The sequence below is a fragment of the Sminthopsis crassicaudata genome, chromosome 3 (assembly GCF_048593235.1).
Source record: "Sminthopsis crassicaudata isolate SCR6 chromosome 3, ASM4859323v1, whole genome shotgun sequence".
Taxonomy (NCBI): domain Eukaryota; kingdom Metazoa; phylum Chordata; class Mammalia; order Dasyuromorphia; family Dasyuridae; genus Sminthopsis; species Sminthopsis crassicaudata.
In genome coordinates this window covers 619,202,585-619,213,548 of record NC_133619.1, presented here as the reverse complement: position 1 = coordinate 619,213,548, position 10,964 = coordinate 619,202,585, and the positions used below count along the sequence as shown (strand labels likewise).

Here is a 10,964-nt window from a genome sequence, read left to right as displayed (position 1 = left end):
CACACACACACACATATATATACACGTGTAGTATTTGTGTATATGAAGATGTTTGTAGACATGTAAAGAAATGTGCATGTGCAAACAAGGCAATACAGTATCTTTTGTGTATTATAACACACGATACAAACACGCACGTGTGTATACTCACAATACATACATGTGCATATACACACCTACCCTTGCACTTTCTTCTCCAGCCCCTTTTATAGATGAGCAAACTGAGGTAAACAAGGTAAAGTGAGTTCCCCACTTCTAGGCAGCGGCCGAGACCAGGACGAGGCTTCCTGACTCGCGGCCTGGTGCCCTATTCTCTGCTCCACCCCGCCCCACACACTTGCGCCTACACATCTAGTGTGGACATGTGCACGTGTGTCTTTCCACCTGGGTGACACGTGCAGGTAGGCACAGGTAAAGTACACGCATGCGTGGTGTTGCGGGATGGCTCAGGTGCAGGAGCAACCTTCGGGCGGGGAGATGAGGAAGCCGGAGCTAGGATCGTGCGTAGTGGGGCAGGCAGACAGGCAGGGGGCGGGGCCGCCCAGCTGGGCCGAAGACATCTAGGCCGGACCTTGACCCGTCTCCACGCGCTGTCGCACGTTATTTGACGTTTAAAAGTCTGATGCTCGGGACGCTTTGCATGCTGATAGAGCTTGATCCAGCCCGCGGGGGGTGGAGCAGGGGGCGGCCACTTCCCCGAGTGCCTGTGCTGGCTGCTGCGGTCTCTGCACTGGGCCGGGTGGGGATAACAGGGGGCAACGCTGAATAAAGGCTGTTTGATGATGAGCCCAAAGCCGCCCCCCGGGTAAATCAGCGGTTTCCAAGGCAGCCCTGGATTGGGAAAGGACCAGGAGCCGAGGAGGGGCTTCAGGGTCACGTGACATCGACTGTGACGTCACCGCCCCGGGATTAGTGATCAGAGGCCTACTGTGTGCCCGAAGGAGCCATTCTCTGCCAGCTGAGAGCACGTGGTCCCTGCCCCTCCAGCGCCTCCAGTCTAGTCGGGGAGACTCGGTAGGGGGCAGCCCGGCGTGGAGGGAGCTTTGGTGGGGAGGGCGTGTGTGCTGGGGGGAAGGAAATCGGGTCGCCCTTCGCTGGGAGTCACATGCATCTCGTTCTCCTCCCAGCCTCAGTTTCTTTAGGTGGGTGAACCGGGCCTGGCTGGCTTTTCCGAGTGCACCCCTTCTCTCCCCCTAGTCCGGGGGGAGAATGGGGGATGGGGGAAGGAAAGAGAAGTGGGAGAGCGCAAGGCCGCCTTCTCTGCCTCTGCTCCCGCCTCCGAACGGTCCCGGGTCGCGTTCGGGGGTGGGGTGGGGTGGTGGTTTTGTTATTCCCCGCCCCTCTGTGCTGGAAGCCCCGCCCCTCCGGGTCTCGCGTCCGGCCAATGGGACGCCGAGGTCGCGCTCCGCGCCCCGCCCCTGCCCCGCCCCCGGCGTTTTACCCCGGAGTGGGCGGCTGCCCCCCTTTGTCCCGGGAAGCGGGGTCCGGGGTCGGGCGGTCGGAGGGGGGCGGGGGATGGGCTTGTTGGGGGCAGGGAAGGGCAGACATTATGGAGGAGGGTGCTTGTGGGGCTTACGAGACTACACTCTTCCCCCGCGGGCCGGTGAGTGGCACGCGCCTCCCATCCACGTGCGCCCCACCGGCCCCTCCCTCCCCTCGGCTTCCACGTGACTCCTGCCCCAGCGTCTGAGCACTTCGGTTGACCGGGTTCCCCATTTTACAGTCAGGGAAACTGAGGCCTGCTAAAAAAAACAAAACCAAACAAACAACCCAAGATGTTCCGGCTGAGGCGGGCGGGAGAGGCCGGCCCGAGCTGGACTGTGGGAGCTCAAGGGGAAAGGGGACCCCCCCCTTCCTCTCACTCACGAGGCTGAGACCCCTCCGGCCTTAGTCTGTAGCCCCCACGCGTGAGTGGGGGGAGGGGTAGGAAGATCCCTCTAAAGGGCTGGGGGGGGTCCCAGGACTGGAGCCCCATGGTCCCTTAGGGGTAGGCTGACCCGCTCCCCCTTCCCCCCATCTTTTACAAATGAGGAAACTGAGGTCCAGAAGCTAAAATAGTCCCTGTGGCCAGGAGGCCGCGCTGGGAAGGGCAGACCGCTTTAGAGTTGGGGGTTCTGCCCGGAGTCCCTAGCGGGAAAGGGAGGAAGGGGGGGCTCTAAATCTTCCGTCCAGGAAATGAGTTCAATCATTGTCTCCACCCCCTCTCTGGGAGGTCAAACTGGGGCGGGGCTGGAAATAGAGGGGCGGTAACCTAGTCCCTTCCCCAGCCCATCACTCCTAATTAGTTTGGCCTTTTTACCGTGAGGTGAGAAGGAAAGAGGTCCTGGGTTCAAATTCTATCACTTATAATTGGGGTGTCCTGGGACTGGCCATTTAAATACCCCTCCCCCACCCTCTGGGTCCTCCTGTGGGCCTTCTCCCCCACCCTGGGCGGTTTGCGGAATGGATGGTTCCTGACTCGGGGAGGGGCATCCACGAGGCCCGGGGGGGGGCGCACTGACCAGGGCCTCTCGGTAGGTGGCCCAGAGCCCCCAACCCGCTCTCCCGCCTTCCTCCCCGGGTGGACCGCTCTCCAGGCCCCTCGATTCCCCTGCTGAAGCCCCGGACAGCACCTTCCAGATGCCAGAGTCAGAGGACCTGAGCCAGCTGCGCCAGATGAACCTGGAGCTCCTGCGGCAGCTGCGGGTGGGGCAGGAGGAGATCCGCAAGTCTGTGGCCTGGGCCAAGGGGGCAGCCCAGCTGTTCCCAAAGCTCAAGATCCAAGAGGTAGGTGCTTCCTCCTGGGGAGCTGAGGCTCTGGGGCAGCAGGCGGGAGAAAGGGGGAGGGGGCCTGTAGCAGAATTCCCTTCTCTGTAGGGGAGCAGCCTCAAGGTGCCAGAGGCCTGGTGCAGCCAAGAGGAGGAGACCGGAGCGTCCAGTGTGTCCCGGCGCCACTTGGGCCGCCGCCCAGCCCTTAGTGCCGCCACTGGGGACGGAGAAGCCTCTGAGCAGGAACACAAAGGCAGGAGCCGGGAGCCGATCCTGAAGAGCCTGCTGGGCAACAGCAAGGCTGTGCAGAGTGTGGCTCTCTCCAAGTCCCCGCCATTCAACCAACCCCAGGGGCAGGAACCTAAGGACTTCCAGAGGCCCAGTTCCAGACTCAGTTCAGCAATCTTGCCATCTTCCCCCAAGGCCTTGGACTTGGGGCCCACGATCGATCCCCTGACCTTTGGGGTCCAGAGGCCATTCCATGAAACACAAAGCCTGGGAGGCCTAAGCTCCATCCAGCAATGGCAGAACTTCGAGGTAAGCACAGTGGGCCCCTTCTTCCAGGGAAAGGCTCTGGTTGTCCCATCCGTGCCCTGTTCGTACTTGGGGTGACAACTCCATGAACATTTGCAGAGTGCTGGTCCTGTGGCAGGACTCGAGTGTCCTGCAGAGCCAGGTCAGCCATGGGCCTAGCAAGGGAAGAGAAGGATGTGACAGCTGGCTCTGTCCTCCCAGGTGCCTCCCTGGTTTGGTTCTCAGTCCATCCAGCCACAGCTACGCTGGGTCCCCACCTCTTCGGCCCTGCCTGGCGAACAATTGCCCTACTATCCCCAACATAAAGATTTTCTGGTTCCTGATGAGAGCTGGCGTACGAAGCCTTATTTAGGTTATGATGTGATTGCAGGTGAGTTGTCTTCTGTCACACACACACACACACACACAGCTTTGGCCAGTGGGTGAAAACCAAGATTGGGTGTAAAAGTGGGTCCAGGCCATAGGACAGGGACACAAAGGGAAAGGTCCTGGACTGAGGAAGGTCCCTCATTGGGTCCCGCATTTACTGCTTAACTCCATCCATAATCATTATGTACCAGGTGCTATGTGTGCCAGGAGCTGGGAACCCCTAGACATAAATGGAGCAATCCCTGCCCTTAAGAAGCTTACGCTTCGGTGCGGCACAGGCAGGATTAGTCTCGGGTCCTCTGGCTCCAAAGCTTGTGCTTGCCGTGCCAGATCCCAAGGAGCCTCTGGTCTCCTTACAGCTGCGTCCCAGCCCCAGAGCTCGGGCGGGGAGATTCCTCTGAGCACGGACCAGAGGCTGGGCTTAGGGGCCATCCCTACGGAGGGAGAAAACCGAGGCCCCTGACGCTAAGGCCGGTGCCCGGGGTGGTCCTGGCCGTCGGCTTGTGCTGGGCTTTGGGCCTGCGGTCTGCTTCCTCTCTGTGACCCTCACTGCCCTTCCTGCGTCTCCTTTCCCACTCTAGGGTTGCTGGACACGGCATCTCCTGTCATCCATAAATCTGAAAACTACTACTCTGATCTTCAGGATTTTCGGAAGGCTAATAAGGAAGAATGTATTTCCAGATACCCAGAGTGAGAGGAACAGGATGGGAGGACGGGCCATGGTCGGGGGCAGCCTGAAGAGGGGACGCCTGGCCTTTCTCACGCCTGTCCCCTCTCTCGCCCACAGGCTGGATCCTCTGGACTTGCCCTCTTCTAGAAACAAGGGAACTCCAGATTCCCATCAGTGTAAGTCACGCCCAAGATCCTGGCCAAGGGGTATTCCCTTCCCTTCCTGTCTCAGCCCCAGGTCCAAAACAGCTCGAGGACTGGGGAGGCTTTGGGAAGGCTGTCATCAGGATGCCCGGGCCAGCCGCCTCAGAGGTTCAGAGAGCTGCCGCTGGGCCCAAACCTACCCTTTGGGGGGATGGCAAGGAACTGCCTCTGGAAGCTTGTGTTCTGATGGGAGTATAGCATGTAAACCAAGCAAGGATGTGGCAGGGACAAAAGAGCCAGGCAGAGAGCTGGGAGAAAGCAGGAGCCACATTCATATTGTGTGTCTCGTGAATTTGTGGTGAGCACGTTGGGGTGGGCTAGAACGGCCAGCCTTCCCTCCTCTGAGGTACCACATTTCACCCTTGGGCTGAGCCAGCTGATCATCCCAGGCTGCCTGCTGTGGGCCCCCATCCCCGTGTGGTGTCCTGCTGTCTGCCGCACACAGCCCCCCACTCCCTACTGCCTGGCACACACAGCCCCCTTGCTCTCTGCTGCTTACCACGTGTCAAACTGCCCTCTTCCCCATTGCTCAGGTCTGCCTATTTGCCTGGAATGTTCTCTAGCCCACGTGCCCTCCTAAGGCTGGTAACCCCCCCCAACCCAAAGCCTTTCCTGATTTCCCCCCACCCCCAGGAGCTTGTGTTTGGTGCCCACATTTTATATTTGTTGAGCCCAGAGCTGGAAGGAGCCCTAAGGCAGTGTGGGGAGAGAGTCCAGGGACAGAGTGTCACTCAAAGGGGACTAAAGCCTGGGGGGTTAATGGCGTGGTCAGCATCCAGGGTGGACACATGGGAGACATTGCTCCGTTCTAGGGGGTGAACTGAGAGGAGCTAGTATCCAAGTCACAGGCAGAAAGAGGAAAGGAGGGACTTGGGGGCATGGAGAGGGGGAAGACTGGCCATCACAAGGGTCTTTTGTCCAGCAGGCATGAGGAAAGGCCCAGGACACTTTGTGAATTTGAGGTCTCCCAGCAGCAGGGGGGCAGCAATTGGAGATGGGCCTGGCCGGCTGCTTCCTCCCTTTTTGGGCCTCTGAAGGCCAGCCCCTGCCCTGGCTGGGGAGGGGGGGGCGAGAATGGGCAGAAAAGCAGGGACTGAAAGCTGGACAAGGGGGCACTGGAACGATTTTGAATATTCCCTTTCAGGTTTACATTGTTACCGAGTGAACCAGCGTCTGTTTACAGTTCCCCTGGATCCACTGGCCACCTGCCCCATGTGCAAGACCTCCCGCGGCCAGAAGGGTCGGGAGACCCTGGATCACCCTACCCAAATCAGGTGTCTGGGGGGTGGGCATGGCAGGGAGTGGACCAGGCAGGAAGGGGCCATGAACCTTCACATCTTCTTTGGGACCCTTTAGCTGCCAGGGCAGTAGATTTGATCTGGGCCAGCTCAAATGGTTTAGGAGGTTTAGGAGGTTTAGGACTGATGGAAGAGAGGTCAGTGTCTAGAGAGACCCCTTCTCCTTTCCTGTGTTCTTCGCAGAGGGCATCCCTTGAGACCTTCAGAGGGGAGGGTGTCTGCCCCACTGCTGTCCTCCCAGCATGTTGGGGCGGCGTGCATTGTGAGGAGGGTTTTCTCTGGCATATCCCTGTCTCGGGCTGTGCCCATGAGCCGGGCATCTGGGGCTCTGCTACTCCCCTGCTGTGAATCCATGGATACCTTTTCACTCCTCCCTGAGAGGGATGGACTAACCTGGGAGGTTCTTTCTGGCCCGTGACCTCTGGCGTCCCAGGTGTAAGCAGTCAGCTCTTGGTTATCTGCGCTAAGGAAGTAAGGGAGTCAGCGGCACCCTGCAGTTGGAGCATGCTGCCACCCTTTGGGCACCCACCGTGGCATCCTCTAAAGCGGCCCCTGACCTCTAAGGCTCAGCCCAGACTATGGGGCTTGTGAAAGTATGATTCATTAGCAGATGATTGACTTTTACACCTGCTGTATACATCTGTATCCCCAAGGTCATATAAATTTCCACCTCTCTGGAGAAAGTTTAGGATGCTAAGGGGCGCCCAGGGTGTGCAGGGTGGGAGAAAGTGGCTGCTGGGCCTGGGCTGGTGAATCCCCGTAGGCCCCCCTGGGAGGCCCCTCTGGGCTTTGTCACCTCAGTGGGCCTTTGGAGCAAGGACTGAACTGAGGTCTCCCTTCTCCCTTCTTGCAGAGTGAGCGTCCCCTTGTCAACCTTCCTGCCTCCCCACCAGTACCCCATCCATCGACGCAAAAGCTTTGACACCTCCGACACCATGGCTTTGCCCCGGGTGAGTGACTGGCTGCCCAGCCCCCCTCCTACCCTCTTGTCCTTCCTCTCTTCAGCCACCAATGCCATATGAAGTGTCCTTTGGGCATGTTCTAGTGCCAGGGGCTGGGCTGGATGAACTGGAGCTGGGCGGCGGGCGCAGGAGGAGGAGCTGTTGCTGACCTCATCAGGCTTCCTGCGGGGGCTCCTTTGACCCATTGCTTTCTCCTCTCCCCCTCACAGCACTGCCTGATGGGCTGGGACAACATCCCCATGCCGGCGTCCAGCAGCTCTGCCCTGAGTAGTCTGGACCTCAGGACCTCCTTGGACCCCAGTGCTCAGCGGACAGAGCTCTTAGACCACTACCGCTCGGTAAGTGCCCTGGCAGAAGAGCTCAGGGAGCCCCAAAGGGCAGGGGGAGCGGGGTGGGGCCTAGGGGAGCAGGGGTGCCAAGGTCTGTTGCTCAGAGGAGGGGGCTGCTCGCATCCTTGGGCTCCCCACATGCAGCCCCTGGAAGCAATAGCTGGTTCCTTCCCTTCCCACCCCCCAATCCTAACTCCACTTCTCACTTCTAGTCATCTAGGACTTCCAGCTGGTGCTGGTCTGACCCGCTGCTCTCCATGTCGCGAGCCACACAGTTCCAGCTGAGCAACGTTTCTGAGCGCTACTGGTCGGGTGGCAGGCGCTTCCCCCGGCCGTGAGGGCCCGTCCCATCCCATCCCCAGCCCCCTCCTGTTGGTGGGAAAGGCCCAGGCCCCTAGGAGGGAAAGGCCGAGATTCCCTCGGCTGCCTCTCCAGCAGGGGCTCATCTCCTTTGGGCCAGACTTCCAGGCTGGAATTATCCAGAGGCATCTACACGCTGGGAAGACCACCGTGGTGTCCACTGCCCCCTGGCCCCCCGCCCCTCCGGGAAGGAGCTGGGAGACAAGGGCATGGGCTTGGGGCTCAGGCCCAGGCACCCCTGGGTCCTGTGTGCAGTGATTGCCATGAGGACAGAGGCAGCTGTTTGTGCCTTTTTAAAAATAAAGCTGAGCTCTCTCAGGAGCCTGGGCCTCCGTCCTTCCTGCAGAGAAGTTACAAGGACCTGCCTTAAGTCAGGGATTCTCCCATAGCAGGTGTGGGGGCCCGTGAAGGCAAGGCTGAGCCTAGGGTGGCCCCACTTTGGAATGAGGAGCCGAGAGCCCCGACTGCTGGAGCTTGCACAATGAACACCGAATAGCAAGGGAAGTGTTTATCCAAGTTAGCACCCGATGGAAACCAAGGAAAGTGTGGGGGGAACAGATGGCAGTCACAGTGAAGGAGCCCTCCTGGGAGGGAAGCGACTCGTCAACCAAGAGAGAGGGGCTTGGAGCCCACCCAAGAGGGAACCAATGTCTCGAGTAGCAGGCTGGGGAGGGGGCCTGGGCCAGCGGGAGGTGGGCTTGGCTTCTGTAATCCAGCAGTGGCCGAGGGGCTGGGCCACTGAGAAAAGGGGAGCTTGGGCCAGTCCCGAAGCGGATGTGGGCCAAGAACAGAGGGCTCTTGGCTCACCAGCCAGCAGAGTCCTGTCCCATTGGGCTTGGTTACATTTTGTAGGGACTTCTCTGCGTCTTTATTGTCCACATCCCCCACCCCCATCACAATTTAAGCTCCTTGGGGTCAGGGACTGTTCGTTTTTCTTTTTTGGAATATTGGGTTTAAGTGGGTCAACACAGATCTGAGGGTGGATTTGAACTCCGGTCTTTCTGCTGCAGGGTCTGTGCTCCATCCACTATAGCGGCATCTAGCTGCCCCTGATTTGTCTTTCCATTCCCAGGAGCTGCTCATTAGCCTATTGAATTGAACTGAGGGGGTAATTTCATACTCCTTTCTTCCATCCCCAAACACAGACTCCTCCCCCCTTTTTCTTCAGTGGTTCCTCATCTTTTCTAAAAACCCACCCTGGATTCTGCAACATGACCCTAGAGCGCCCCGGACCCCTGGGACCTGAGCAGTCCTAGTCAGGAGCCTTGGGGGCAAGCCGAACAGGGGTGGGTCCATGCCTAGTTTCTACCATACTAATTTCCAGTTTTCTCAGTAGTTTTTGTCAAATAAAGAATTCTTATCCCAAAAGTTTAGGATCTTTGGGTTTGTCAAACACTAGATTGCTATTTTTATTCACTATCTTGCCCTGTGAACCTAACCTATGCCACTGATCAACTAGTCTATTTCTTAGCCAATACCAAATGGTTTTGGTGACTGTTGCTTTATAATATAGTTCTAGATCAGGTACAGCTAGACCACCTTCATTTGATTTTTTTTTTTTTCATTACTTCCCTTGAAATTCTCGACCTTTTATTCTTCCATGTGAATTTTGTTATTTTTTCTAGGTGATTAAAATAGTTGATTGGGAGTTGGTATAGCACTAAATAAATAGATTAGTTTGGGGAGTGTTGTCATCTTTATAATATTCGCTCAGCCCATCCAAGAGCACTTAATGTCTTTCCAACTATTTAAATCTGACTTTATTTTTGTGGCAAGTGTTTTGTAATTTTGCTCATATAATCCCTGACTTTCCTTTGGTAGATATATCCGACACTTGGTAGCGGTAGTTGTGTGACCCTAGGCAAGTCACTTCACCTTGTTTTCCTCAGTTTCTTCATCTGTAAAAGGAGTTGAAGAAGGAAATGGCCAACCACTCTGGTATCTGTCAGAAAAACTCCATGGACAGAGATTCATGAGAGCACGCGACAGTCATCCATGACTGAACATGGATTATCTTGTCCTAACAGGACAGAAAGAATCATATGGAGATTCTCAACTATCTGTCAGTATTTGTGGGGGAAAATCAGGGTATAGAGGATGCCAAACAACAGTTGGGCCAAGAATAAGTCCCGCGAATAAGAGATGGATTTATTTTTTGACACGATATATGCTAGTTAGGTCTAATGACCCGGGAATTCAGAACCATTCATTCATTCAGTGATGTGTGGGACAGCTAGAGAAATTTTCTGTGTTTAGAAGCGACATGAGGACCTGTCAGAGAAGGGCCCTGGGCTCCCTAATACGAAGCATTCTGTAACTGGAGGCCTGTGCCGAGCTTTAGTCCAAATGCCTATTTAGCTTCCTGACCTCCCTCTTCCTTTCCAGCCTCTTAGACTGATGTCAAACCCCTTCCTAAGTAGCCCTTCCTCTCTTTTTCCAGCTCCGATCCAGCCTTCTTTCTTTTATAATAGTTTTATTAGTAGCTTTTTGTTTTTACATCACCATTATTTCCAAAATACCTAACCTTTTTCCTCTTCCCCAGCAAGCCATTGTTTGAATTCTTTTAAAAAACTTTCAACTAATGAAATTTTTTCCCCCCAACTTTTCCACTTCAGTTAAAAATAGAAAAGAAAAATAAAATGTCACTAATATGAATAGTCAACTAAAACAAATTCCCACATTGGCCATGTCCAAAAAAGGAATGTCTCATTCTGCATCCTGAATCCATCCCCTTTCTATCCGGAGGTAGGTAATGAGTTTAATCATAAATCCTCTGGAATCATGACTCATCACCGAATTGACTAGAATTGTGAAATCCTTTAAAATTTTTGTCTTTGGGGTGTTGATATAATGTAAATTATTCTGGGTTTGTTTACTTTCTCTGTGCTAATTCACATGTCTTTTCAAGTTTTACAAAACCTCTTTTAATTGCTTCATAGAGGACAATAAGGTTCTATTTTGTTCACCTACCATAACTTGTTTAGCCATTCCCCAATAAATAATAAACCATCCATTGGTGGTTTTTTTTTTTTTTTAATTTTCATCTGCTGTGAAGGAGGAGAATGAAGAAAGAAGAAAAAGGAGAAGAAAAGGGCAGAGGGGAAACAGTTCAGAACAACCACCCAATGTATCAACTGTCTCTGACAGACTAAGCAATTTTTTTTTTTTAAACAACCACCAAAGTCCCCACCTCTATAAAATATGTAGGACAGTTCCTTTTCTCAACTTTTTTTTTTTTTTTTTTTTTCTGAGGCCAGGCTTGGTCATTACAATTATATGGCACTCAGTCTGGAGTTTGCCTTTGTGCTTTTAATTTGACCATTTTGGTCATCCTGGATATTGTTTTCCTGGTTCTACTTCATTCATTCTGCATTGCTTCATCTAAGACTTCATGTTTCTCTGAATCCTTCATAATCACCATTTCTTACAACGGTAATGTTCCATTTTGTTTAAGCTGTTCCCCAGGAAATAAGCGCATTTTGCCATCTTTC

At 54.8% G+C, this 10,964-nt stretch overlaps 1 protein-coding gene across 6 annotated transcripts; it reads left to right on the top strand.

Moving 5' to 3' along the window:
• Positions 1 to 649: 649 nt before the first annotated feature.
• MIIP (migration and invasion inhibitory protein) lies at positions 650 to 7,794 on the top strand. 6 transcript variants are annotated; one of them, XM_074306243.1, is made up of 10 exons: positions 650 to 1,014; positions 2,577 to 2,766; positions 2,857 to 3,285; positions 3,484 to 3,652; positions 4,233 to 4,341; positions 4,439 to 4,497; positions 5,669 to 5,798; positions 6,676 to 6,772; positions 6,994 to 7,122; positions 7,326 to 7,794. In XM_074306243.1, the coding sequence occupies exons 2-10, from the start codon at positions 2,620 to 2,622 to the stop codon at positions 7,449 to 7,451; spliced, it is 1,395 nt and encodes a 464-aa protein (XP_074162344.1). In that variant the 5' UTR covers positions 650 to 1,014; positions 2,577 to 2,619; the 3' UTR covers positions 7,452 to 7,794. The 6 variants fall into 6 exon arrangements, with proteins under 6 accessions (XP_074162344.1, XP_074162345.1, XP_074162343.1 ...); XM_074306244.1 differs by having other exon boundaries at positions 803 to 1,014; positions 2,518 to 2,766; XM_074306242.1 differs by lacking the exon at positions 650 to 1,014 and adding an exon at positions 1,393 to 1,603.
• The last annotated feature ends 3,170 nt before the right edge of the window (positions 7,795 to 10,964 follow it).